At 37.7% G+C, this 25,692-nt stretch overlaps 9 protein-coding genes and 1 long non-coding RNA gene across 12 annotated transcripts; 1 reads left to right on the top strand and 9 right to left on the bottom strand.

Moving 5' to 3' along the window:
* Window positions 1-44: 44 nt before the first annotated feature.
* LOC104773290 lies at window positions 45-1,842 on the top strand. The gene is made up of 4 exons (XR_765060.2): window positions 45-592; window positions 1,167-1,290; window positions 1,380-1,545; window positions 1,762-1,842. It is a non-coding gene; the product is annotated as an uncharacterized LOC104773290 (long non-coding RNA).
* LOC104773291 (leucine-rich repeat receptor protein kinase MSL1-like) lies at window positions 1,553-4,191 on the bottom strand. Its single transcript, XM_019242626.1, has 2 exons — window positions 3,535-4,191; window positions 1,553-3,438 (listed from the first exon to the last, which is right to left on the bottom strand). The coding sequence occupies exons 1-2, from the start codon at window positions 4,163-4,165 to the stop codon at window positions 1,610-1,612; spliced, it is 2,460 nt and encodes an 819-aa protein (XP_019098171.1). The 5' UTR covers window positions 4,166-4,191; the 3' UTR covers window positions 1,553-1,609.
* On the bottom strand, window positions 4,167-5,330 carry LOC109131555 (leucine-rich repeat receptor-like protein kinase PXC2). The gene has a single exon (XM_019242624.1). The coding sequence runs from the start codon at window positions 5,328-5,330 to the stop codon at window positions 4,167-4,169; it is 1,164 nt and encodes a 387-aa protein (XP_019098169.1).
* A 491-nt stretch (window positions 5,331-5,821) lies between these two features.
* LOC104773306 (plant UBX domain-containing protein 4-like) lies at window positions 5,822-6,947 on the bottom strand. Its single transcript, XM_010497887.2, has 3 exons — window positions 6,933-6,947; window positions 6,749-6,844; window positions 5,822-6,439 (listed from the first exon to the last, which is right to left on the bottom strand). The coding sequence occupies exons 1-3, from the start codon at window positions 6,945-6,947 to the stop codon at window positions 6,038-6,040; spliced, it is 513 nt and encodes a 170-aa protein (XP_010496189.1). The 3' UTR covers window positions 5,822-6,037.
* Window positions 6,948-7,114: 167 nt separating this feature from the next.
* Window positions 7,115-9,144, bottom strand: LOC104773288 (plant UBX domain-containing protein 4). The gene is made up of 4 exons (XM_010497866.2): window positions 8,733-9,144; window positions 8,201-8,480; window positions 8,017-8,112; window positions 7,115-7,707 (listed from the first exon to the last, which is right to left on the bottom strand). The coding sequence occupies exons 1-4, from the start codon at window positions 8,876-8,878 to the stop codon at window positions 7,306-7,308; spliced, it is 924 nt and encodes a 307-aa protein (XP_010496168.1). The 5' UTR covers window positions 8,879-9,144; the 3' UTR covers window positions 7,115-7,305.
* A 537-nt stretch (window positions 9,145-9,681) lies between these two features.
* Window positions 9,682-11,609, bottom strand: LOC104773287 (probable signal peptidase complex subunit 2). The gene is made up of 5 exons (XM_010497864.1): window positions 11,423-11,609; window positions 11,174-11,325; window positions 10,849-10,930; window positions 10,066-10,208; window positions 9,682-9,957 (listed from the first exon to the last, which is right to left on the bottom strand). The coding sequence occupies exons 1-5, from the start codon at window positions 11,522-11,524 to the stop codon at window positions 9,855-9,857; spliced, it is 582 nt and encodes a 193-aa protein (XP_010496166.1). The 5' UTR covers window positions 11,525-11,609; the 3' UTR covers window positions 9,682-9,854.
* Window positions 11,610-11,786: 177 nt separating this feature from the next.
* On the bottom strand, window positions 11,787-13,887 carry LOC104773286. Its single transcript, XM_010497863.1, has 7 exons — window positions 13,658-13,887; window positions 13,484-13,546; window positions 12,941-13,090; window positions 12,787-12,860; window positions 12,570-12,688; window positions 12,272-12,355; window positions 11,787-12,016 (listed from the first exon to the last, which is right to left on the bottom strand). The coding sequence occupies exons 2-7, from the start codon at window positions 13,488-13,490 to the stop codon at window positions 11,914-11,916; spliced, it is 537 nt and encodes a 178-aa protein (XP_010496165.1). The 5' UTR covers window positions 13,491-13,546; window positions 13,658-13,887; the 3' UTR covers window positions 11,787-11,913.
* Window positions 13,888-13,965: 78 nt separating this feature from the next.
* On the bottom strand, window positions 13,966-23,218 carry LOC104773284 (26S protease regulatory subunit 7-like). 2 transcript variants are annotated; one of them, XM_019242628.1, is made up of 14 exons: window positions 23,036-23,218; window positions 16,657-16,811; window positions 16,404-16,559; window positions 16,166-16,296; window positions 15,947-16,073; window positions 15,588-15,850; window positions 15,387-15,511; window positions 15,258-15,301; window positions 15,038-15,169; window positions 14,864-14,941; window positions 14,677-14,759; window positions 14,457-14,579; window positions 14,307-14,367; window positions 13,966-14,213 (listed from the first exon to the last, which is right to left on the bottom strand). In XM_019242628.1, the coding sequence occupies exons 1-14, from the start codon at window positions 23,157-23,159 to the stop codon at window positions 14,049-14,051; spliced, it is 1,767 nt and encodes a 588-aa protein (XP_019098173.1). In that variant the 5' UTR covers window positions 23,160-23,218; the 3' UTR covers window positions 13,966-14,048. The 2 variants fall into 2 exon arrangements, with proteins under 2 accessions (XP_019098173.1, XP_010496163.1); XM_010497861.2 differs by lacking the exon at window positions 23,036-23,218 and adding an exon at window positions 17,133-17,387.
* LOC104773283 (disease resistance protein RPS6-like) lies at window positions 18,160-23,117 on the bottom strand. Of its 2 annotated transcripts, none has more exons than XM_010497860.2 (7): window positions 23,029-23,117; window positions 21,874-22,626; window positions 20,671-21,790; window positions 20,283-20,579; window positions 19,783-20,190; window positions 18,839-19,675; window positions 18,160-18,713 (listed from the first exon to the last, which is right to left on the bottom strand). In XM_010497860.2, the coding sequence occupies exons 2-7, from the start codon at window positions 22,326-22,328 to the stop codon at window positions 18,288-18,290; spliced, it is 3,543 nt and encodes a 1,180-aa protein (XP_010496162.1). In that variant the 5' UTR covers window positions 22,329-22,626; window positions 23,029-23,117; the 3' UTR covers window positions 18,160-18,287. The 2 variants fall into 2 exon arrangements, with proteins under 2 accessions (XP_010496162.1, XP_010496161.1); XM_010497859.2 differs by having other exon boundaries at window positions 23,036-23,111.
* Window positions 23,219-24,320: 1,102 nt separating the features above from the next.
* Window positions 24,321-25,199, bottom strand: LOC104773305 (putative BTB/POZ domain-containing protein At2g40440). The gene is made up of 2 exons (XM_010497886.1): window positions 25,065-25,199; window positions 24,321-24,800 (listed from the first exon to the last, which is right to left on the bottom strand). Exons 1-2 carry the CDS (start codon window positions 25,197-25,199, stop codon window positions 24,321-24,323), a joined length of 615 nt encoding a protein of 204 aa, XP_010496188.1.
* Window positions 25,200-25,692: the final 493 nt, after the last annotated feature.

Here is a 25,692-nt window from a genome sequence, read left to right as displayed (position 1 = left end):
CATTCCCTTTTATTGTATACAACTAGTTAGTCACCAATCAAGCCTAAAGCACATACAACACAGTAAAAATGTTCCCTTCATAACCACAAAAAAACGAAATCTACCCAAGATCACAACTTCAAAAGTGTAGGTATTCAGCAGTAGTGACGTAACACAACTTCGTTGAATCAAACCTCAAGGATCCAATAGAAAGCTAAGTTTACATTTAAAAAACAGCCCTTTCTTTCAAATTGAAATGAGCGTTTATAGAAATCTAATCGCAGCTCAATAACCCAAAAAGAAGCATTCACAGGAGTGATTAGTTTGATAGAGAGTTCACATGAGCTTGATTTGGACTAACCTCTAACAAACTGTGGTGGTGCCTCTGATAGTATACGAGTCGATATCTTCCTTGCCAAGGTTGCCCTTCGCAGAAGAGGGGTTTTCGCCATGAAATTCAGGGTTTTGTTTGGTTTCTCTTGTTTTTTTTCGATTCTGTTACTCTAAAATTCTGCCAGAGTGAAAGAGCTTTACGACCTCTGCAAGGAGACTTTCACTAGCAAAGCTCCTTCTCCTGCTTCCATTGCTCTCCAAAAGCTATGCTTGGTGTTGGGTATTTCTCTCTTTCTTTGATTGAGTTAGTGATGTCGGTAGAGATTTAGAAAGATTTGGTTTAAAGGGTTTTTAGGTTGTGATCACTGGATTTGAATAAATGTGGAAACTTTTATCATGAATAGCTCACTTTTACTTGTGAATCCCACTATTAATCTGGGCATTTGCAACTTCACAATTTGAAATCGTCATAGTCGCTGAGGAATAATGCAAAAGGTTGAAACTTTATATGTATACATGATGAGATTTATGGTTTAGAGAAAAGAGATGCATCAATCTAATCTATTGTACATAATGGGACTATACGGATCAGTGAATTTTGAGGTTCATTGGTGGTGAAAGTTGATTTTTTTTTTATATGTTCTGTTTAGAGAAGAGATACAATCTTCGATTGGTACTGAACTCTTTCTTGTGATAAAAAATCAGTAAGTGATGCTTTTCCTTGCTACCGTTTGGCTTTCACATTGTTAATTTCCGGGATTTGATTGTTTGAATGGATTGATTTGATTACAGTCGCAAACAGTGTTGAAACAACCATCTTTACTTACCATTGTGTGTGTTTGTGTGTCTTGCAGATGAAAGAGAGACCAAAGACTGAACCTGAGAAGGAAAATTTGCCAGAGCTTGTTACTTTGGTTCATACATTGTCATCACGAAGGAGGAGGATTATTGCAAGCCAAATCCATATAACCGATAGAAGTAGGGACAGTTAATATCATATGTTTGATAATTTCCCTGTCTCTTCTTCCTTCATAGGCTCACAGTTTATTTCTTGTTTGCGTTCATAGGGGAAGTGGAGGAACAATTCAGTTTGATGTTGCAACTGGTTCTTGTTAGTGATTTCGTTGCATGACCATCCAGAGATGACTGTGTTTAGCAAAATCCTCTATGGATCACTTCATGTTAAAGCTTACGATTGGGTCGAGCCTCCATGTATTATCTCACAAGACAAAGGTGTGCCCACTTCTCTTCCAAGAAATTTTATTTTAAATATTTTTTTGATGAGTGCTAATTTATGTTACTTCCACATCCCATTGGAATACATTAACACAAGTGCCATAAGAAATCCGCAAGAATAACCTATGGCTGCAGCTTTTAATGAAAACATTGTTTCCTCTTCTTTATCTTCCCCTTCTTCTTCTTCATTTGGTGGCTCCTTCTTCTGCGTAGAGCATGGTACTTGGATTTGCACTCCACAGATTTCGCTGTTGTTGGCGTAAATGTTTGGATCATTCAATCTGTCTAGCTGAGGACCTTCAGGGATTCTACCTGTAAGCTTGTTGTTACTCAAATCCAAAGTATTCAGCTCGCTTAGCTTGGATAACGTTTTCGGGATTTCGCCAATGAGGTTGTTGTGTGAAAGGTCTAAGCTCTCTAGCTTGTCGAGATCTCCAAAACTTTGTGGGATTGATCCAGAGAACTCGTTATTGGAGAGGTTCAAAAGCTTTAGGCTTTTGAGATTGCCTAAAGAAGCTGGGATTTCTCCGTGTAGCTTGTTCTTGGAGAGATCTATGAGAGTGTAGAGGTATAAGTTTCTCTGGAAAAGAACTTGTTTTGATTTCTTCCAGTTCACTACAAGACTAAATATATTTTGTGCTTTGTTGTCTCTTAACCTTTCTGCGTCGTTAAAGCCGGTCTGAACGTTACGCATAACCTTAGATGAGCTCACAGGAGATTTTATCATGCATGTAAGATTCCCAAGAGATGAAGGGAGATATCCATCAAGGTTGTTCTCAGAGAGATCCAAGACCTGAAGCCTTATGAGATTTGATATGCCTTCTGGGATTGAACCTTTGAGGGAATTGTTTCTTAGGCTAAGAACCTCTAATGAAGAAGGTAACCGGGAGGTTAAACTCGCAAACTCTCGAGAGATTTTGTTGTCATGGAGATCAAGACGGATCAGACGTGAGAAATTTCTGAAGTTCTTAGGAAATTCGCCACTGAAATTGTTGTCACTCATTAAGAGCATACTGATGTATCCCCCAAAGTAAGCTGGAACATCCCCAGAGAACTCGTTGGAAGATATATCGAGCCACACAAGTACTGACTCGGGACCAAACCTCGGGAATTCACCTGATAATCTATTCTTTGACAGATCCAACAAATTCAGCAAGGAGCTCTTTGTAATAGACTCTGGTACTGATCCTGAGAAGTTGTTTTCAGACAGCATGAGTACCATGATAGATGATGATACGTCAATAGCATCAGGGATCTGACCAGAGAAGTTGTTCCTTGATAGTGCAACATAGGATAAGTTCATAGACTGAAACAAATTTGGAGGCAGTGAGCCTGAAAGTCTGTTGTCTGACAAAATTATGACTCCGATTGTCAGATTAGATAGCCATGCGGGGAAACTTCCTTCGAGTCTGTTCATGCTCAAATCCAAGTATTCAAGACTTGTTTGATTCTTGATCCAATCCGGAATTTTCCCTTCTAAGCAACAAGAACCAAGTGACAGATGTGTTAACTTAGACTGTTGAAAGGCAAAACCATTGTTGTTCCATTGGAGTTTGTTTCCTCCAAGCCGCAGTATCTTCAGCTTCTGAAGACCAAACAACCAAGCTGTGCGAATCTCACTTAACGAGCCATTGTTATTCTCAAGCTCAAGGGATTCAAGATTTTTCAGATTCTGAATCGACGATGGAATTCCACCGGACAACTTGTTCATGCTCAAAGACAGAGCTGATAGATTGACTAAGTTCCAAACACCATCTGGAATTTCAGAAGACAAGGAATTGTTCTGAAGATCAAACCTTTTGAGCTTCGTTAACCGTGATACAGACGATGGTATGGAACCACTGAATTTGTTCTGCCTCAAACTCAGCTCCCGCAGTTCGCCAAGACTACCTTGTAAGATATTTCAAAAGGTAGGAACATTTTAACAGACCTTCGCCACAACATAAATATAAAGTTGAGTTTTTGAGAATTTATTTTCTAGTTTACCTATTTCTGGAGGAATCTCTCCTGCAATGAGATTCTCATCTAAGATCAGTTCCTGCAGATTCTTGAGCTCTTTGATGTCACCACTCAATGTACCGCCAATAACATTCCTGCTTAAGTCAAGATGCTGAAGATTTTTTAAGGAGAACAATTCATGAGGGATAGAGCCGTTAAACTTGTTATCACTCATGTCGAGAGAGATCAAGCTGGTCAAGTTCACAAACGCATCTCCAGGAATCTCTCCTTCTAAACCACTTAAGCTTAAGTTAAGATACTGAAGATTCTTCAAAGAGAACAATTTAGGAGAGATAGAGCCGTTAAAGAAATTAGAACTCATGTCAAGAGAGATCAACCTTGGCAAGTTCACAAATGTATCTCCAGGAATCTCTCCTTCAAAACCACTCCATCTTAAGTTAAGATACTGAAGATTCTTTAAATAGAACAACAATTTGGGAGGGATAGAGCCTTGGAAACCATTGTAACTCATGTCGAGAGAGATCAAGCTGGTCAAGTTCACAAACGCATCTCCAGGAATCTCTCCTCTAAAACCACTTTCGCTTAAGTTAAGATACTGAAGAGACTTCAAAGAGAACAATTTAGGAGGGATAGAGCTGTTAAAGAAATTAAAACTCATGTCAAGAGAAATCAACCGTGGCAAGTTCACAAACGCATCTCCAGGAACCTCTCCTTCGAAACCAATCGAGCTTAAGGTAAGATATTGAAAGATACTGAAGATTCTTCAAAGAGAACAATTTAGGAGAGATAGAGCCGTTAAAGAAATTAGAACTCATGTCAAGAGAGATCAACCTTGGCAAGTTCACAAATGTATCTCCAGGAATCTCTCCTTCAAAACCACTCCATCTTAAGTTAAGATACTGAAGATTCTTTAAATAGAACAACAATTTGGGAGGGATAGAGCCTTGGAAACCATTGTAACTCATGTCGAGAGAGATCAAGCTGGTCAAGTTCACAAACGCATCTCCAGGAATCTCTCCTTCTAAACCACTTAAGCTTAAGTTAAGATACTGAAGATTCTTCAAAGAGAACAATTTAGGAGAGATAGAGCCGTTAAAGAAATTAGAACTCATGTCAAGAGAGATCAAGCTGGTTAAGTTCACAAACGTATCTCCAGGAATCTGTCCTTCAAAACCACTCCACCCTAAGTTAAGATACTGAAGAGTCTTCAAAGAGAACAATTTAGGAGGGATAGAGCCGTTAAAGAGATTAGAACTCATGTCAAGAGAGATCAAGCTGGTTAAGTTCACAAACGTATCTCCAGGAATCTCTCCTTCAAAACCACTCCAGCTTAAGTTGAGATACTGAAGATTCTTCAAAGAGAACAATTTAGGAGGGATAGAGCCGTTAAAGAGATTAGAACTCATGTCAAGAGAGATCAAGCTGGTTAAGTTCACAAACGTATCTCCAGGAATCTCTCCTTCAAAACCACTCCACCTTAAGTTAAGATACCGAAGAGTCTTCAAAGAGAACAATTTAGGAGGGATAGTGCTGTTAAAGAGATTATAACTCATGTCAAGAGAGATCAACCTGGTCAAGTTCACAAATGCATCCCCAGGAATCTCTCCTTCTATGAAATTATACGAGATATCAAGCGTGACAAGAGAAATTATACGCAGAATCGGTTTTAGAATTCTAAAACTCACTGAGACTGAGCCATCATATTTGGAAATAGAGCTCAGATTTAGGTATGTGACTTCTCTGGAAGGCGAACGAGCGTTACATCTCACAAGTTGCCATTTGCAGCAATTTGAGTTTGGCCTCCATGTCTTGAAACGTCCCATTAAGTCGATTTCTGTTTTGGATTGGTTCTTGACATTGTGAGTCAGCAAGTTCTTGAACTCGAGAAGGGATTGTCTTTGGTCTTGCGGGCAAGAGAAAGATAGTTTTGGTATGAAGATGACGAAGAAGAAGATGGAGAGGAAGCAGGAGAGAAGACATGGCTTCAGCATTTTTTATTTTCTGAAATTTTTTGCCGTATGCCAGTTGCTGTGTGTTTCTTTGTCTTGTTTTATTATTATGACAAGTCCAAGCGAATGGTAAAATGACTAAAATCCGAACAAAGCTGACTTGTCGGGTCTTCCACTTCATGTCTGCATTCTCAAATACGCAAATCGTCGAAATTTCCATCATGCATGTTGACTTGAAACCATTGACTCCACATTTGTTAATGCATTATTAATTATCGAAGACACACAAAAAAAGATATCCATATGACATTAGATGATAATGTATAATTGTTCCGAGATGCTTGTATAAAACTCAAAAACGCATAAAAGAAAATATTTATTTTCCATAAATTAAGTGAAAACTATACCACAAGTCTTTTTTCTTCCCATAAGAGAGAGACACCGTTTATGTTGCGTATACAAAGCCAAGAAGTAAACTTACAGGCCCAACATTTTTTTTTTGGTTACAGTAGCAGTTATGAAGATCTCATGATAGTGCATATAGAGATAGACAAAAAAAGAACAAACCCTTGTAGAAAGTTCTAGAATTTCTGAAGAACAACAGAGTTGGCGAGACCGGCTTGTTCAATGGTCTGAGTGAGATCAGTCAAGGGCTTTGGTGGGAATTCCATTGCCTGAAGCTGGTAGTTCAGTGGAGCTCCAGGTCGAGATGAGTCAATGAAAGAGCGAATGTCGGTGATCGGGTGATGGTGATTGAACTTAGCCACCAGGCGTGTCCCATCAACTAGTCTTAGCTGTATCGATGTTGTTGGAACGGTTTCATCTATTACAAGACTTGGAGATGGCGCTTGTGCTACTGAACCGGCTTGGATGGGAATGACAGTTGAATCTGGAGCCCACGGTGAGCTACTTCCGCTGCCATCATTGCTGCCACCTAGAGTTCTTCCGACACCTTGAAATGAAACCCTACGCTTCTCTCGTTCCTTCAATGAGACCGGTAACACGGTCAATAAAAAAAGGGAAGCAGACTAAATAGTATCTCATCTAGCACCACAAAATATGTATTTATCAAATCTAGCAAGACCAAACTACCCGTTTCAACAATTAGTATTTCTAAATTTTCCAATACAAAATGAACCAAACTCAAAGATATTCATGTAAATCTGAGTGTAAGCAAGTGCTAGTTATGGTCTTGAAACTAGTGTGAGCAAGTGCTAGTTTTGGTCTTGAAAACAAAGCTGATCATGAAAAAAATATACGAGATGGATAGAGTACTAATACAGAGGACTCACAGGGCATTTCTCTTCCCTTCGCATCAGATTGACATGTACCGGGGCTCTTCTATCAGCAGGCTCAAGCTCTTTTGGGCACTCAGACTTTCGAATGCTCTACAAGAACACAAACTAAATCAATAACAGTTTCACAATGAAACTCATTCATTCACCTCTAACACCATTAAAAAATTGAATTATTCACCTCGAGAAAAGNCATGCATGTTGACTTGAAACCATTGACTCCACATTTGTTAATGCATTATTAATTATCGAAGACACACAAAAAAAGATATCCATATGACATTAGATGATAATGTATAATTGTTCCGAGATGCTTGTATAAAACTCAAAAACGCATAAAAGAAAATATTTATTTTCCATAAATTAAGTGAAAACTATACCACAAGTCTTTTTTCTTCCCATAAGAGAGAGACACCGTTTATGTTGCGTATACAAAGCCAAGAAGTAAACTTACAGGCCCAACATTTTTTTTTTGGTTACAGTAGCAGTTATGAAGATCTCATGATAGTGCATATAGAGATAGACAAAAAAAGAACAAACCCTTGTAGAAAGTTCTAGAATTTCTGAAGAACAACAGAGTTGGCGAGACCGGCTTGTTCAATGGTCTGAGTGAGATCAGTCAAGGGCTTTGGTGGGAATTCCATTGCCTGAAGCTGGTAGTTCAGTGGAGCTCCAGGTCGAGATGAGTCAATGAAAGAGCGAATGTCGTTGATCGTGTGATGGTGATTGAACTTAGCCACCAGGCGTGTCCCATCAGCTAGTCTTAGCTGTATCGATGTTGTTGGAACGGTTTCATCTATTACAAGACTTGGAGATGGCGCTTGTGCTACTGAACCGGCTTGGATGGGAATGACAGTTGAATCTGGAGCCCACGGTGAGCTACTTCCGCTGCCATCATTGCTGCCACCTAGAGTTCTTCCGACACCTTGAAATGAAACCCTACGCTTCTCTCGTTCCTTCAATGAGACCGGTAACACGGTCAATAAAAAAAGGGAAGCAGACTAAATAGTATCTCATCTAGCACCACAAAATATGTATTTATCAAATCTAGCAAGACCAAACTACCCGTTTCAACAATTAGTATTTCTAAATTTTCCAATACAAAATGAACCAAACTCAAAGATATTCATGTAAATCTGAGTGTAAGCAAGTGCTAGTTATGGTCTTGAAACTAGTGTGAGCAAGTGCTAGTTTTGGTCTTGAAAACAAAGCTGATCATGAAAAAAATATACGAGATGGATAGAGTACTAATACAGAGGACTCACAGGGCATTTCTCTTCCCTTCGCATCAGATTGACATGTACCGGGGCTCTTCTATCAGCAGGCTCAAGCTCTTTTGGGCACTCAGACTTTCGAATGCTCTACAAGAACACAAACTAAATCAATAACAGTTTCACAATGAAACTCATTCATTCACCTCTAACACCATTAAAAAATTGAATTATTCACCTCGAGAAAAGAAGCATTATCAGGATCATCCAATTTCCTCAAAGGACCATCATCGATGGTGAATCCATTAGACCAGAAAACAATGTTGTGAACAACAGGCTCAGGCTGTTGAGGACCAGCAGACACGTTTTCACCTGAAAGCAATCTCCCTGTCCCAGTGAAACTCCTGGAACTCGAAGAAGGTGGCTCAAGAGGTCCTTCCACAGCTCCTAGTTGTCTAGCTTGATTAAATATCTCATCAACATCATCTTTCTTCGAAGGATCTTGAACTAACATACCACTGCCAAGAACAATAAAACATCACTATTAGACAACATTAAAGAAACCTAAATCGACATACTTAGCTAAGGTTAAACTCGATTTTAGAGTGTTATAAACATCAATTTGAACAGTTAAAAAACAATTTAATGATTATAATAATTCATTATCTAATTCGATAACTCTAAGAAGATCCAAACATTACTAAAGACGATCCCCTACACACTTCTTTAATCATCATCACTTGTAAAAAAATGGAAACAAGAGGACTGACCTTTTCTCACCACCGGTGTAGTATTCTTGAGGTCCATCGGAATCACTGTCGGAGTCAGGACCAGACCTACGGTTAAGATCGGAAAGAGTTCGGATTTTACCACGACTACTTGATGGCTTCGCCTGTTTCTTGTCTTTCGAAGACATTTTTTTTTGTTCTTAAAAACTCCGATGCGACGAACTGACAACGAACGAACGCTAGAGAGAAGAGAGACGAACGAATAATCAAAAGAATGAATCAATCAAGAAGATGAAGATGATGAAGATATCAAAACGCAACGCTAGATATAGAGAGACGCTCATTTGTCTTACGCGCTGATTAGGCGCGTGGAGTTTCTTCTCAATGTGTGTGTGGTCTCTCTACTCTCTGGTGTGTGCGAGAGAGAGCGCGTGACTTCAGAAGGAGGAGTACAAAAAAGATATAGTATATAAGATTTGATATGTTTTGGTTTTGGTACTTGTGGTTTTGACACTTTTTTAGTAACTTTCCTTGTGGCATGACGTTTTGTTGTTCCTTCTATTTTAATCTTTGTTTATTTGTTTAAGCTTATAATATCTACTTATGTCGACCCCCATAATTGGCCTATTTCAATAGTTTTCTTTATTTAAATTATTTTATTTAGAAACTTAAAAAATGTATCAAATATGGTTTTGTGGTCTAACCGGTTTTTCTAACAACAACGAGAGATATGAATGTTCAACTAAACGAGTAAAAAATGTTGCTGTGGCTAAACAAGCTCTAATGGCTGAACCAGACAACTTCGGATCAGACCGGATGTTTAAAAGTTAATAAGTAATATTCTATGTTGTTTTGGGCCCGGTTAGATTGGACCAGACCGACCAAACATCAGTTTCCTAAAGTTAAATGATCATCCCTATATCAAATTTGCGCACTAAACCACAAAATTGGGCTCTGAGCGTACGGCAACATCTCCAAATGAGTCAATGGATGGGGTAATAAAATCTTGGAATCATATGAAAATTTGGTTTCAATGTATGAATCTTCTGATGGAGTGGGTAATCAATGTATCCTCTCAGAAAAAATGTCACCACCGGTTTTAGTTATCAAGTCTGTTTAAGATTTAGAACTAGATTGAACATACTTTCCGCTTTTATAAGATGATCATCTCTTCTTCTTTGGTTCTCCTCCTTCTGTGTAGTCCTTGATAAGGGCTTCAACATCTTTCCAGAATAAACCCTCAACAAGAACTCCATCTTTTGTGAGCCTAAATACACACGCACATACACAAAAAACCCCATTTTAAAACAAGATTACGATATACAAAGGTTATGCCGTGTGCATATGTACGAACAATGCAGAGAGAGAGAGAGACCATTGAGTGACACTTTTGGTGAGCTGGACTGACTTCCCAGCTGAGATTGAGTTCGGATCAGCACTGTCGATGGTGAGAGTATACAGATCAGAGAACCTGGGTAACTTGGAAGATACCACCAAACCAGTACTGGTGAATGATCCCTGCATATCAACCATCCAAATTTCAAATCAGGAAAAGATGAGCTAAACAACCAAATAAACATAGCCGAGCTCTAGCCAAACCATTAGCCTCCTAACAGAATAATCATAGCAAAACAAAATGGAGTTCTCTTTCTTCCCTAACCAATGAGTACTAATCATATGTTTGGTAAGATCGCACCCCATCGTATAGAAATTAATAGCATGTCTCATGTAACAAGTTATTACTAATCACATCAACCAAGAGAAACAGGAATTTCCACCGCCAAATTATCAAGACTTCAACGAATCAAAATAACATAGGAGAAATAATTGGATTAAAGTGAGTGGAGTGAAAGAGAAATGTTGCACCGCTAAAGCTCGATTCATAAACATCAAGATCACCGAAGATATACAAACACTACTAGAACACATGTGAAGCTAGCAGAAGCACAATTCTAGATATTTACAAAATAGAAGGACATCAAAATACACCACCAGCTATGAAGAAATGAATGTAGGGAAGTATGTAAATTATGCACCGAAATCACAGAAACTGCAGTCAGCTGTGTTACAAGCAAAGCAAGAACGTAGCCCAAAAGCACACAACCTATCAAAAGAACACTCAACGAAACAGTATTTTCCCAACAGTCAGGAAACAAACCTCAAGAGGATAGGTGAAGAGTATGGCATTCTTCTCCTTAATGTACAGAATCAGCTGCATTACCGCAGTCAACACCACATACTTGCCAGAGTCAAGAATTAAACAAATCTATATCCAAAAGATTAAGACTTTAAGCAGTCTATACGATCATACATAAACCTAATAGACATTCTAGTTTCTCAAAATCTAATCCAAACAAGACAAAGCAATCGAACCATACCAAGGAAACAATTATCAATTTCAATTCAAATCTATCCTTAGTTTCAATCTTAACCTTAACGAATCAAGCATCTAACGAATACGATGACCAAAACAAAAAGGATATAATCCGATGCAACAGATCAAAAAGTCTCTGTTCTGAGGAAACTTCTTGTTGTAGAATTGAGCAACAAGAGCAACCACGATTATAATCCCTCCTAAGAGAAATTTAACGTTTCTCAATCTCACATCCTCCTTGTACCCTCGGCTCGTAACGATCTAATCATCCAAAAAAAGGACAAAACTTTGATTGAGATTCATGGAGAAATCGATGACAAAAGATTGTGAGGATTTGATTAATGTTTCTATGACTTACCTCGGAGACGGATTCATCGAGGAGGTGTTTGATAGCATTATGGTCTAACAAGTTAACCTTCTTAACGTTCTTAGTCGCAGATTCTGGCTTCTTCTCTTCCATGGCTGATCGAGACAAAATATCAAATCTTCCAAAGTTTCTTCTCTTGCAGAGTGAGAGATATGCTTCCTGTAAGAGACGGGAGACGTTTCGGTCAGATGACTACAATCTACGTTTGATACGATGTCGTTTTTGGCGGTCATTTATATTGGGCCTCACATGGGCTTCGGACAAATAAAGCAATTCCACTAATATACGACGCCGTTTGTCATGGTCTGTTCTTTACTTCTAAACCCAGTTTGACGTTTGTAAGAGCGAAATTAAATGGAAAAGAAAAAACATTTTAGATTTAGTTATACTTTAAATTGGTATAAGTGGTTACATTGGTGTAATGATTATGAACCTTTATTATCCAAAACATGATTCATTCTGGAAAAAATCACCAAAAAACTTCACCAAAAGAACCATCTTTTCGAAGCAGGAGGTTTTGGAGCTTCATCATGTTCATCCTTTGTTCTATCCTCCATTCCCTGCTTCAGTGACTCCAGTCTTTTTCTGTGACATCCACACACATAAAAAGATTCAGCTTTAAGCTAAAAAGCAAACCAAAAGCAAACAGATATTACAACATAAAAGGTTTTATAGGCTTCACTTTCTATAATACGAACAATCAGATACACAGAGCAAAGTAAAAGCAATTTGGGAAGATGATCATGATGGGTTCATCTAGTCACATGCAGCATATTAAATCAATGATCCTATATTATGAACATTGTTATATACTATGATGTTTAAATTTGTTACAAGTACTTGGTATCCGTCATCCGACCGTGCAAACTCCATCTCCGGCGAAATCCTTCAATTCCTTCAGCTCCACTTGCTAGAATCAAGTGCCTGATTATAAAACAAATGAAACTGTTTTAGGGAACATTTTGGACTTAAGAACAGAGGTTCAATTTGTAAACATCTGTAGATATACATGATTGCATGGTAGCACGAATCCAGAGACAAACTCTTCACATATAGATTATCAAAAACAAAATATACTACAGAAATTTTGAAATCTGAAATTGTCTCTGCATCGCATTGCACTGTTAAGAATGAGTACCTCTCTAGTGATGTGGCTTCAGCTTCAAGCTGAGTAATCCTTTCCTTAGCCAGATCAATAGGCATTGACAATCCTAACTTGTGTTCACTCTCTTGAAGTCTTACTCTCAATATCTTGTCCTACCAGAAAGATAACAAGAAAAGGAAATATTCAAGAAAATGGACATAAGAGATGCAATGCCTTTACTCAAAAAAACAAAATCAAAGCCAATAGTTACCCTCTTTTCAGCACATTGTCGATATATGGCAAGCTCATCTTGGCAAAATGGTTCAATGTCATTGATTTGCAAGCCTATAAAACCAGAGAAAACAAATACTATATAATCCAAACGAAGGATAGATAGACTTGAATGGGAAAAAATAGAGACTTACATAGGAATAGATTCCTCAAAATCCCATCGCACAATTCAACACCTTCGAGCACATGTGAAGCAATTTCAGGAGGGATGACAGGGGATGGAGGACCCATCATTAGGTCATCACCGACCAGTATGGTCTCCTCCATCATTGGTTGTGAATCAACTGAAAATTGAAACACCAATATTACAACTTTTCATATAATTCAGCAAACAAAAAAAAGTCTTACTACTACAAGGATCGAAAAACACTTTTATCAGTTCATATTCAATTTTCCAAGAAAAGAAAAAAAATACAATTTCCAGGCACAATGGTGATGCAGATTGGTGAAAAGGTATACTAAAAAGGAAATATTAAGAAGGTATACAAACACAGCTTAATAGTGTTTCAAACAGCCTATGCGTTTGTAAGATTACAATTTGTTTCAAGATTGAAGCAGCTAAACAATGTCGGTTTCCTGAGTTTGCATTCTCTAATTCACCAATTTTCCAAAATGCAACACAAGATAAGCGAAGCAACAAAATAAAATTCACAATTGCACAAGAATCAGTAACTTACCATCCATGACTGCTCCGTATCAAATCACTTCAAGGACTTAAGAACAGAGAAAACCTGAGAACCCTGAAAATTCATATTAACAACAAAACAAATCATCAAAACGGTGGAAAATGGTAAGAAAAAATCTCACTTAAGCATTTCGTCGAACAGTTTCTAGGCATGAGAAGTACATACTGGTTCAAAAACCTTCAATTCCGCAAACTGAGAAAAAAATATTCTTCCAGGAATCAAGCAGAAAGCATCTATTGAAGTTGAGGTAATAATATGACAACAAAGAAATATAACCCGACGACGCCGATCACAAAGACCCCCTCTTCTCAGGGAACTTTCTTCTCTCAGAGGCTAGCTAACTAAAAGGGTCTTTTTGTTTCGACTCAAATCTATTTCTAAAATACGTCGTCGTTTCATGTATTATAGGTATTATTCAAAACGACCAACTGTAATTTTACAACATCTTGGACCTTTTTTTGACAAAAGTCAAATTCAAAGTACAGACGAAACTGACTACTGTCTTTATATAAGTTAAATTGTCTGAAAGTATCTATGTTGTGTCAAATAAATATAGTCACTCAAAATCCAGCAGAGGTTTCTTGGAACGAGCAGCTGATCTCTTCTGCTCCGTTATACTAAGAAGAGCTTTGCGCCTAGCTTCAGCGCTATCCAAGTACTCTTGTATCGGAGGGAGAGTGATCTTTTGTTCTTCTCCACCAGCTTTTGCTCGACGAATCAACTGTCCAACAAATATATAACAATGTTTTTAATCATCTGCAATCGCGTAACATTTATAGCACAAGTCTAGAAGACGAGGTTCGGGGCTTTAAACCTTTGAAGCCCATGTTCTCTCTGCTCCTTGACATACATCTCTAATATCCCTTCCTGACATCCTGCGTAGCCAAACAAAACTTGTTACGGTTTATTATGTACAAGATCTTCGATGGCCTTGAAGTAGACTTAAGTATAATGGCAACATTACGTTTCTGTGGCCTGAGCAAGCTGGAGTAGCTCAGGTTTTGAGAGTTGTTTTGCGTATTGGGCGATGATTTCTTGACGTGTTTGTAAATCCGGCAAGTCAAACAAAATCATGGAATCAAACCGGCTACAGATACACAGATAACAAAAAAAACATAGGACACTAGTCATGATACTGTAGCAAATAACCGAACTGGTTTTTTAAGAGGTTTTTATTGCTCTACCTGATCAAAGCGGGATCAAGATCTTGTTTTCTATTGGTTGCAGCAATCACAACCACTTTTTTGTCTTGTTCAAATCCATCAATCTGAGTTTAAAAAAAAAAACATAGAAGCATATTCATCATTCTGGCAATAGCTAGTCTCTCGTCTCATGTATATGTGATATTGGTCATTTTTGTTGTGTGTTTACCTGCCTCAGTAGTACCGACAAGACTCTACGCGTTGCTTCATGCATCTCACTATCACGAGAGATAGCAAAGGCATCGATCTGGATTTGTGAGTTAGACAAGTAATGTTTGTAATTCATAGTCAAAATTTTGAAAGGAAATATCAGACAAGAATAAGAAGCAACTTTTTTCTTCACCTCATCAAGAAATATAATCGCACCATCAGAAAGCTCATTTGCTTGTGAAAACACAGCCCCTAGAAGCCGCTCGCTTTCACCATAGTACTTAGACATTACAGCTTCAAGCGGCACATATAGCAATGGTATGCCCTGGCAATAATTTGCAAAATGTTAAGAGATCAAGATTCAAATAAAAAACGAAAGGTCAAATAGGGTTTGTAAGTTCTCGACAACTCACAGCTTGATTAGCAATAACACGTGCACAAGATGTTTTCCCAGTTCCTACGGTCAGAGTTTATGGACATCAGATTCATTATAGTTTCTATAAAGAAGGACGAAATTGCAAATGCACTCTTCTTGCGCTAACCTGGTGGACCCTCAAACAGAACAGCCCGCGGTCGATTTGATTCAAATTTGGACCGTGTACCACGTACTATATCATCATATACTTCAGGACTATGAAGGGCCATCAATATTGTATCTTCTATCTCTCTGCATCATGATAGAAGCTAATATATAATATAGCATATTAATGGGACAGAACAGCAAAGATGTAACCAAAGCTTACCGCTTTTGTTGATCATATCCAGCAATATTGTCCCATGATATCTCATCGACAGAATCATCCCCAAGAGGTTTATTAACTCCATAGATTCTCACTCCCATCGATTCCAACTGAGATATAGATTTGTCCGTAGATGGTTCACGAACACTACCTCTACTTCCACCTCCCTTATTTTGTCCAGCTTTTGTTCCAGCTACTCGCAAAGCTGAAACAAATGCCTCAAGTTCTTCAGTAGTCAAGCTTCCCTTCTTTATGAACTCAACTTCCTAACACATTTTGTACCATCGTTAAGATGTTATGAAATAAAATAACCAAGAACATTTGACGATTGAGTAAATTTGTGAAAGAAAATTGAAACTTACCACTTTATCAGAGGTGATCAAGGAACCAAAGATAAGAATGCACAAGTCATCATCTGAATCATCTTCACTTTCTTCTAGTTTCTTCTTGTTTTCCACACTGCGAAGTGATATTTGCCAAGCGACTGGACTGAAGTAACAAGAAAGGGGTAGCGATTAGTTTTATATTGTACATCAGGCTTCAAATTTCTTCGACACAACTAAGTAGAACAAGAAAATTACTTGTCCCAAGCACGCAATAACATGTCTGAACCACCAGTGCGATCTGAGACTTTCACACCTAGTTGGGATCCAATGTTTGATATTAATTGTGCAACTTCACAAGTAGAAGGAACTTGGAACTTCAAGGTAACCTAAAACACAGAAAAAACACTTGTATCATCGAAGTTATGCATCAAGGAACACTCAGAAGTAAGTCATATACCCAAATTCTTGAAACAAAAAGAGAGGGAGCATTCACCTTTTGACCCCTGACAGCAACATTGAACCGTGGGTAAGAACCATATTGAGTTCCTTTACTTTGTATTAGTTCTTCAATGCGAGCTCGTTCTTTCTTGGCAATGTCAACATAGTTTGGTGGAGAATCTATAGGAACAGTAGGTGACTTGTCATTAGCCTGCAAGAGGTTAAGATATCAACACAGTAAATGGACTAATTCATCTATCAACACCAACGATTCAATTTTTGTTGTTTTTGTGTGTGTGTTACAAAACCTCATCAGATTCAGCATAAGCTACTCCAATTGCTCCAAAACTGAAAAGAGCACCCAAAAATGCAGGTGCCATGGAAAAGCATGGAGAATCGTTTAGGGTGCTGCAAGATCTCAAGACTTGATTTACTTTTGAATTACTCTGCTGCTCAAAGGTTCCTGCAAAAATCAAAAGACACAATTTTTACTAAGAGAAAAAGATTCTACTGGAAAGAGAAGTGACAAAGAACTCGTCATCGTCTCTAGATCATAATCAGAACACCAAAAATCAAAATTCCAGTTATGAAAATATGGAAATTGGAAACTTTAATGTAAGGGATCATAAGAAGCTTCTCGTGCTGCTTACAATTCTTGAAAAGTCCCAATTTTCATACGAATTACCAGTTCATACAATCAAATGGGTTCATTAGAAACACGCTATGAAATCAAGGGATCACCTAATTATAAGAAAATTACAAATTCTTGAATTCAATAGAATACCGGTATAGAAACAGCGACGAAGCTCTCGTGCCTTTGGGTGGGAAGGAACCATGGATTTAGGGTGAGAGAGAGATCCGCGCCATGCTCGAGATGCTCGAAACAATTTGTCCAGAACCGCCATTGGTGTTTTACACAATTTTTATCGAGCTTCAAGGGTTTATGAGGTTTTTTGAGGATCCCATCCGACCGTATACTAAAACCCCTGTTTAAATCGGTAGGCGCTGGTCGAGCGGTGGAGGTAACCCTAGCAACTATCGGGAAAATCAAAGATTAGACCGGGATTAATCGGAAACTAATTTTAGGTTTATTTTATTAAATTAACCATAAAATAAAAATATATTGTATTAAATATATGTATATTTTTGTTTATGTTAAAAAAATATCAAATAAAATATAAAACTATAGTATTGTCTTTAAAATTATGACATACACATAAAACATTATTTTAAAAGAAAATTTTCTGATTTTTGTTAAAAGTTATATATTAGTTATTGTAAAACATTATAATCTCTAATTTATGTTTGATTTTTATTTGGTTCTAAAAAAATTGGTATACACAAAATTAAGCGGAAAATAATCGGACTAGACATGCATAATTGGAGAATCGATGCTAGGCGGGGATTAGTTATTAATCGAAGCGGAGAGAATGGGTCTAGCGATTTTGCGGGGCGATCGGTGCTAGGCGGAGATTTTTAAAACCGGGATTAAAACAACTTTGTTTATGTGATTCAGAGAGAAACATTCCAGAGATAACCAACCGGTTCTATTCAAGGAAAACCGGTTTCAATGGGTTTAAATGGTTTGGTCCGAAAATGGTAGGAAACCTATTCCTACGAAATTTTTCACGAAATTCTACCATTACTGATTTCCTACGGGACAGTAATGTTTGTTTACGTTTATAACCGTTGAAAAGCATTTTTTTTCTTGTAGTCGATCCTATGATAGGATTCCTATCAATGGGAAACCTATTATATCAAGCAGAAACAGTTCAAAATACTAGTACTACTTTCTCAAAAAATTTGCAAGCTTGAGAAAGAAAATTAAGGAAGTAAAAAATCCCATGAGAATTTGAATACAGAATTTAAGGTTTTATGAAACTGATGAAACGACGAAATTAAACAGTGGTTTTTATATTCTATCAATAACGAAATTTAATCATATTACCCACGTACTGTCATTTACGAGGAAAAATAGTTCTCGTAATCTATAGGAGTCAGAGACCATTCGGGTGATTGGCGACGAAGACCTTAACCTCGTAGAGATAGAAAGCGCAAGTTTGATGTTTCTGAGAGTGATGAATTGGGGAAGAACTTGATGAGCACTCAAAGAGTTACGAGATACAAGCTCCTTTCTGCATAGCTCACATAGATACAACATCTCATATTTGTCAGCTGCACGATAGAGTGATCTAACGTGTTGCTTTGCTTTCTCTGAGAGCATAAAGCCGTCGCTGTAGATGTACTCAACAAAAACCTCCAACTCTTTTTGTTTCAGCTCTGACAGAGTGATTGTCTCCAGCTTCGAAGAAGCCTTAAATTTGTCTGATTCAAATATCTTCATAAACACCTCTGATCTTGCAGACTATATATGACAAGGAAAGAACATTAACAAAGAAATCATATCATGGAAGATCATTTCTACGAATTTATAACTGAATCAGATAATGATAAAAAGTAAAAGGAGTAGAAGACAGAAGAAGTTGCAACCAGAATAAACTTATGAGCATAGATAGCTGCATCCTTATCACTTTCCCGTGCCTGTAGCCGTACATCGACTTCTTGTTCTTTCAAATATTTTTGCCATAGCCTTGGACGCTGGCGTATGAAACTTTTCTCGTTATTATTATAGTCATAGCAATAATCTCTCAAGTACATCTCTAAAACTTTTCTTTCTTTGTTCGGATCCACTTCTGTTAGTAGTGTTTCAATCTCTGCAAAATTCTTGCATGCTAAAAGCTGAGAAAAACTCCTGTAGACCCATTGATTATTCCTTTCTCCTATTTTATTTTCCACTCTTCTTACACAGCCCTGATATCGGCAGAAACTATTATAGTCCTTACCATCGTCGAAAATATCATGGGAATCCCCGCTGTCTTGAAAGTCAGCTTCCTTAAGACGTTTCAAAATAATAAAAGTGGATGATTTATATTTAAAACTGTTGCAATCTCTCATACGTAGGCATCTGAGTCTAGAGAATGTGTTGACCCACCAAGGAATATCTTCAATGGCTGTTTGGTTTAGGACGAGAAGAAGAACGTTTCTTGAGATATCAGGGAATATCCTTAGCTTTGAGCATCCACTGAGATTAACACACTCGAGAGATTTAAGATTGATGTCGGTTGGAAGTACCTCCAACTTTGTGCAATCTTCCATGCTCAAGTAAGTCAGCTTATTGAGATTCTCAACAGATGAAGATGGTAATTCCACCAAACATGAGCAACCCCCGAGATTCATCCACTCAAGATTGGTTGCCAACAAAAGATTTGGGATTTCTTTCAGCTTTTCAGATCCCGACAAATCTATCGTCGTGAGGCATGTAAGCGGCTGAACAAAACAATACAAAAAAGACAACAAGGAGAAAGTGTCAAGAATAAGATATTTTGCAAAACATCATCTAAAATGATTTACCTTTCCCAAAGTTATACCATTACCTGCACTCCTTCCCATAGTTTCTGACTCTTAATTTCTTTCATGTGAAGAGTTTTTAGATTCTCTAAACGCAGGTTAGAGGGGAATTCTTCAGTAGCTGTTCGATTTAGATTAAGCCATGAAATATTACTTGAGATATCAGGAAATCTTCTTAGCCGTGAGCATCCACCGAGATCGAGCCTGTTGAGAGACTTAAGGTTGATTCCTGACGGAAGGGCCTCAAGCTTTGTGCACCAACTCATTTCCAACACCAATAGTTTATGGAGATGCCTGATAGAAGAAGTAATTTTCACCAAGCTCGAGCAATGTCTGAGCAACAATTTCTCAAGACAAGTGGCCATCGAGAGATCTGGAATTTCTTTCAAACTTTTAGATCCTGAGAAATTTATACGCTTGAGACCTGTGAGAGGCTAAACAAAGGCAGAGCAAACGGAAAAAACATATGTTACACACACACACTAAAAAAAAAGAACTCACCCAAAATTTTTAACTCAAAACTCACATGAACTCCTTCCCACAGCTTCTCCAGCTTGCTATTCTGCATTTTGAGCTTAACTAAATGTTGAGGACAAAACTTAGAAGGCAAACATCTTAGTGGGCATCCTATCCAGCTTAGTACTTTGAGTTTTGGGGGCAAATAGTTGAACCCTTCGGAAATGTGCCATCTGACTTTTTTATATGGTTTACTGTTTATCTTTAGAAAATAGAGATTGCGCATCTTTTCAAAGGCTCTCTTATGAATATGCAACTCATCAATCCCCGACATATCCAACAATATACCTAAGACTTTTTTGGTACCCTGAAAAAACAAAATCAATATCTTAACAAGTGACTACATTTAGATGACAATGCTTTAAACATATAGAGTGAACGATCAAAGGAGAACTTACAGTATTATCCTCAAGTACATCGCAAATATCCTTACAATCCAACAGGAATTCTTGTTCCCCGGGTTCGTTAGACTGTGTACGAACGATTTCTTTACCCATTTCTTGTACCAAACAGTGCATCCCAACAATACCTACTCTTACATGTATGAGCGATTTATCAACTAGGTTTTTCAGCCCTATATTAACATCCAAATCACTATCTGCGAGGACCATTTTGATGTAATCAGTTTTCGCACCGTTGAAGAGACATGCGATGTGACGAAATAACGCTTTATCTTCTCTGCTATCAAACTCATCATAGCTGACTCTCAAAGTCTTCTCAATTTTTCCATCCAGTCTCTTCCGAAGCCTAGGCAGCATATCCACCCAATCCTCTTTGCTCCTGCCTCGAAATAACGAACCAAAAACTTTCAGACCTAAAGGAAGACTACCCGCACGCTTTTGTACTTCAGAAGCAAGTTCCATGAAACCATCGGGTGGAGAATCTTGCCTAAATGCATATCGACAAAATATCTGAAGAGCTTGCTTTTCAGATGGGAGACCAACATTGTAAATACAATAAATCCCATGGGATCTCAAAAGATGTTTATCTTTCGTAATAGCAATGATCTTGCTCCCAAGTCCAAACCATTGAGTATGACCAGCCAAGGCATCAAGCACCACTTGATCATCCAAATCATCAATAACAATAAGAAGTTTATGGTGGTTTAGCCTCTCTCCCATTACACCAATATGACCCATCTCTATGTCCCTTTTCCCTAATATCTCAGACAAGAAATTTCTTTGCAAATGCAACTTCATATTATAGTCATCTGTGTTGGCTTTATGGTAATCCTTCCTGCACTTGGATACAAAAGCACTGTCTATGTAGACGCTACCTTGGAAATGACGAGAGAGACGACTAAATAAAGCTCTTGCAATAGTAGTCTTGCCAATTCCCGAAGAACCCCAAATCCCAACCATCCTCACTTCTTCAGATTCTAAACGCAACAATGAACTCATCTCTCCTATATGATCTTCAATGCCAACAAAATCCTCAACATCATCCTTTGATGGATTTAAACTCAGTTTAACCAAAACATCACTGGCGAGTTCTTCTATCATTTTTGCTTCATTAACCCTAACAACAAGAACCAAATCAACACACAAAGCAAGCAAGAAACAAACTAAGTATATATGAATAATCACACCAAGAGAACGTACCAATTTGTAGAATGATAGCCGAGAGTGTTAGCTACATCGATCAAAGCTCTCCTCCATAGATTGATCTCATCCTCTGTTCTGTTCTGACAAGTCTTCTCAAATATTATCCCAAAATCTCCGATCTGTTTCCTAACATGAGAAGGATCCAAGCCATAGAAAACAGGAATCACCACCAATCGATTGCTTTCATCTTTGCATCGAACAATCTCAAGAAGCTCATTTAAACACCAGCTCGAAGAAGCGTAGTTTTTGGAGAAGATAATAACCGCGATCCTCGAACCCCTAATGGCTCGTTTAAGCTCTGGATCAAGCGATTGGCTTCTCTCGATCTCGTTATCTTTAAACGCAGTTATCAGTTTCCGATCTAACTCCTTGAGAAAGTGGCTGAGGAATGTTTGACGAACATCTTCACCGCTGAAGCTTGGAAAGACGTCGTATATCCAATTGCGAGCCATACGTACGTACCTTCTTAGTCAATGGAGCGATCAAGGACTGAGATTTTTTTTTTTATTTGAGAGACTAATCAGAGAAAAGAAGTGAGAACTCTCAGCTTCGTCAAACTCATGAGTTTTTCTTACTGTCCTTCTGGGAAATTTGCAACGAAATTTTGATTGAAGTTTCCCAAGCTTACGTACGTACTGGGTCCGGTCAACTAAGAAGTCAAACGAAATGATGAATACAAATACAAGACTTGCACATTGATTACTTGTTTGTTGGAGGATCTATTGTAACAGTAGGTGACTTGTCATTAGCCTGAAAAGAAGAAAACATATCAACACAGTAAATGGACTAATTCATCCATCAACACCAACGATTCAAATTTGTATTGTTTGTGTGTGTGTGTTACAATTACAAAACCTCATCAGATTCAGCATAAGCTACTACTATTTTTACTATGAGACAAAGATTCTACTGGACAGAGAAGTTGACGAAAGAACTCAGTCAAACAAAAAAAAAAAAAAAATCAAAATTCCAGTTTTGAAGATGCATATGAAAATTGGAAACTTTAATGTAATAAGAAGCTTCTGGTGCTGCTTTCAATTCTAGAAAAGTCCCAATTTTAAAACCAAATTAACAATTCATACAATCAAATGGGTTCAAGGGATCACCGAATTGTATAAGGAATTTACAAAATTCTTGAGTTCAATAGAATACCCAATACCGTGATAGAAACAGCGACGAAGCTCTCGTGCCCGTGGGTGCGACGAAGGAACCATGGATTTAGAGTAGGAGAGAGATCCGCGCCATGCTCGAGATGCTCGAAACAATTTGTCCAGAACCGCCATTAGAGTGTGTGATTACACAATTTTTCTCGAGCTTCGAAGGGTTTATGAGGTTTTTTGAGGATCCCATCCGACCGTATATTAAAACAAACTTGTTTATGTGATTCAGAGAGAAACATTCCAGAGATAACCAACCGGTTCTATTCAAGGAAAACCGGTTTAAGTGGGTCTTTATGACTCTGATTCTTATCTTTTTGTCAACGGATATTATCTTTTTAGTTTTTTTACTCAAATGAGCCAAATTATATGGAAATATTGTTTCCATAAGTGATGTATTGCGCGGTTTCCTAGAAATTTTTCATGACAAATTTTCTGGTTTAACAAATAACAACCGTGATTCTTGAATCTCTAATGGCTCGTCTAAGCTTGGGATCAAGCGGTTGGCTTCTCTCGATCTCGTTATCTTTGAAAGCACTGATCAGTCTCCGATCTAGCAAAATCATCAATGAATCATGTAGTTGGTTTTTTTATTTATTTATTAAAAAATGCCTAATTAGGAGAAACCGAGAATCACAATTTCCCACAAAGACATATACCAACAGAGGAAGCGGCAATGGCGGAGTCACAATCAAAGGTCTTGAATCGAGAGCATTAATGATTTGACTTGAACCATCGAACTTAACCTAAAGCCTCATTACATCTCAACATTGAAGGGAGCTCCGACCAATCCCCTTCCAACGTAACTAAGGAATAAGGATCATTATTATGGAAGGATTCAGCGTTTCAGAGATTATCATATAATTGTCGATATGTCGTCACCAATGCATTATCTCACCCAACAATTTAGTCCAAATCTTATAACAGTATGGTTGTGACATGGAGGACCCGTACATGTGCGCAGTTGTTAATGTGAGTACTTCTTAGCTTTCTAAAATCATTTTTTTTACTTGCTGAAGAAGGAATCAATTTTATAAGTAGTAGTATCAATTGTTTTTACGAAACACAAACGGATCAAAAAGGTAAAAACAATTTTTTCAACAAGCCTGATATAACAAAGAAAGAGTCACCCGCACGAATGAAAAAAATGATTATACAAATCTGATAAGGTTTTGCAAACTAAACAAACCACACACACAAAAAATAAAGTCTGATGAAAATAAAAATAGTACAAGGGTTCGTGAAAATGATGAAACAATAGAACTAATCAGTGGTTTTTCTTTTCGATTAATAACAACGACGACGACGACAAACAGAACAGTAAGGAACATTGGTCGAGATAGACTTCATTATCTCGACGGTAAGATCTGGGTGATTGACGACGAAAACCTTGAACTCGGAAGAGGTAGAAATCACACTTTTAAAGGTTTTGATAACAGTGAAGGCAGCATCACTGAGGGCTTTGTCAAAAGGGATTTGGGCGAGCTCAAGAACTTTAAGAGCATTCGAAGAGTTAAGAGATGTTACAAGCTCGTCTCTGCATAAGTCACGTAGATGCGGAATCTCAAATTTGCCAGCTGCACGATAGAGTGACTTAACGTGTTGCTTTGCTTTCTCTGAGAGCGTGGATCCGTCGCTGTAAATGAACTCAACGAAAGCCTCTAACTCCTCTTGTTTCATCTTTGAGAAAGTGATTGTCATGACCCTGGACGAAACCTTGTATTTGTCTGATTCAAGCATCTTCTTAAACACCTCTGATCTAGCAGACTATATATGTCAAGGAAAAGAAAATTAACAAATAACAATGGAGACATTACTTCTAGGAATGTTTTTACTGGATAATATAAATGATTAACGGCAAAACTGTTGGAATACAATCCAAGTCCCACATCTGAAGTTTGATAAAACTATCATTAATATATAAAGGGTTAGGGCCAATCTACTAATTGCCAATTGGTTTTTAGTTAGAAGCCCAAGATAAACCCAAATTTAACAAAAACGAGTAGAAGAAGATGAAGAACAAGTAGCAACCAGAATAAGCTTATGAGAATAGATAGATGCCTTCTTATCACTGCCCCTTGCCTTAAGCCGTACATCGACTTGTTGTTCTTTCAAAACCTTTAAAAATCCATCTACGAAAAGATCTTTGTTTGATTTTTTCCCCATATATAGCTTTAGTAATTACTTTAGCATATGACTTGGATCTAGTTTGGCAAACAGTTGTAGGTAATATATATAGAGAGAGCCTAGACGGTCAAAGAAACTCTTTACATTACTTACGTTTTCCAATACTTTTTTTTTGGAAATGAAGGATACATTTATATACTAAAATTCTTAAATTATTTTCGCTTTCTACTGGTAATTTTGTATTAAACCAAACAGATGTTTTAGCAGATGACTTTAATTATCATGTTTCATTCTAAAGAGAGTAATTATCTCTACGTTAGCGGAAGCATGAAACTCATCTCAGATGAGTCATCTGGTTCCAGCATCTTTTTAAAGACCAATGATCTAGCTGCCTATTCGAAACTTCATTTGTGTGGAGGAAATAACGTTAGCGATGATAAACATTTTACTCTCAATATCATTGCTAAACAGTATGAATTGAAAGAAGATAAGAAGTAGAGATAACAAGAATAAAGTTTTTGTGCGTGGATAG

Source organism: Camelina sativa, unplaced genomic scaffold, assembly GCF_000633955.1.
Source record: "Camelina sativa cultivar DH55 unplaced genomic scaffold, Cs unpScaffold00511, whole genome shotgun sequence".
Taxonomy (NCBI): Eukaryota; Viridiplantae; Streptophyta; class Magnoliopsida; order Brassicales; family Brassicaceae; genus Camelina; species Camelina sativa.
The sequence above is the reverse complement of the archived record's forward strand: the minus strand, read 5'-3'. Positions and strand labels throughout refer to the sequence as shown.

What these genes read in the sequence shown, in the direction of transcription:
- LOC109131555 (XM_019242624.1), bottom strand. Translation starts at nt 5,330, where the DNA reads ATGGGACGTTTCAAGACATGGAGGCCAAACTCAAATTGCTGCAAATGG.
- LOC104773305 (XM_010497886.1), bottom strand. Translation starts at nt 25,199, where the DNA reads ATGGGGAAAAAATCAAACAAAGATCTTTTCGTAGATGGATTTTTAAAG. An exon ending in ATTCTCATAAGCTTATTCTG is followed by an intron (nt 24,801 to 25,064) that starts GTTGCTACTTGT and finishes TGACATATATAG; the next exon opens with TCTGCTAGATCAGAGGTGTT.
- LOC104773287 (XM_010497864.1), bottom strand. Translation starts at nt 11,524, where the DNA reads ATGGAAGAGAAGAAGCCAGAATCTGCGACTAAGAACGTTAAGAAGGTT. An exon ending in TCGATGAATCCGTCTCCGAG is followed by an intron (nt 11,326 to 11,422) that starts GTAAGTCATAGA and finishes TTGGATGATTAG; the next exon opens with ATCGTTACGAGCCGAGGGTA. An exon ending in TTGATCTGTTGCATCGGATT is followed by an intron (nt 10,931 to 11,173) that starts ATATCCTTTTTG and finishes TGACTCTGGCAA; the next exon opens with GTATGTGGTGTTGACTGCGG.
- LOC104773283 (XM_010497860.2), bottom strand. Translation starts at nt 22,328, where the DNA reads ATGGCTCGCAATTGGATATACGACGTCTTTCCAAGCTTCAGCGGTGAA. An exon ending in ATGTACTTGAGGATAATACT is followed by an intron (nt 20,580 to 20,670) that starts GTAAGTTCTCCT and finishes TTGTTTTTTCAG; the next exon opens with GGTACCAAAAAAGTCTTAGG. An exon ending in ATGCTCATAAGTTTATTCTG is followed by an intron (nt 18,714 to 18,838) that starts GTTGCAACTTCT and finishes TGTCATATATAG; the next exon opens with TCTGCAAGATCAGAGGTGTT.
- LOC104773288 (XM_010497866.2), bottom strand. Translation starts at nt 8,878, where the DNA reads ATGTCTTCGAAAGACAAGAAACAGGCGAAGCCATCAAGTAGTCGTGGT. An exon ending in TACACCGGTGGTGAGAAAAG is followed by an intron (nt 8,481 to 8,732) that starts GTCAGTCCTCTT and finishes TGTTCTTGGCAG; the next exon opens with TGGTATGTTAGTTCAAGATC. An exon ending in GAAGGGAAGAGAAATGCCCT is followed by an intron (nt 7,708 to 8,016) that starts GTGAGTCCTCTG and finishes GTCTCATTGAAG; the next exon opens with GAACGAGAGAAGCGTAGGGT.
- LOC104773291 (XM_019242626.1), bottom strand. Translation starts at nt 4,165, where the DNA reads ATGAGTTTTAATTTCTTTAACAGCTCTATCCCTCCTAAATTGTTCTCT. An exon ending in AGAGATTCCTCCAGAAATAG is followed by an intron (nt 3,439 to 3,534) that starts GTAAACTAGAAA and finishes ATATCTTACAAG; the next exon opens with GTAGTCTTGGCGAACTGCGG.
- LOC104773284 (XM_019242628.1), bottom strand. Translation starts at nt 23,159, where the DNA reads ATGGCGGTTCTGGACAAATTGTTTCGAGCATCTCGAGCATGGCGCGGA. An exon ending in TCGTCGCTGTTTCTATCACG is followed by an intron (nt 16,812 to 23,035) that starts GTATTGGGTATT and finishes TGATTTTTGCAG; the next exon opens with GAACCTTTGAGCAGCAGAGT. An exon ending in TGATCACCTCTGATAAAGTG is followed by an intron (nt 15,851 to 15,946) that starts GTAAGTTTCAAT and finishes AAAATGTGTTAG; the next exon opens with GAAGTTGAGTTCATAAAGAA.
- LOC104773286 (XM_010497863.1), bottom strand. An exon ending in GAAGCCACATCACTAGAGAG is followed by an intron (nt 12,356 to 12,569) that starts GTACTCATTCTT and finishes TTTTATAATCAG; the next exon opens with GCACTTGATTCTAGCAAGTG. An exon ending in GGTCGGATGACGGATACCAA is followed by an intron (nt 12,017 to 12,271) that starts GTACTTGTAACA and finishes TGGATGTCACAG; the next exon opens with AAAAAGACTGGAGTCACTGA.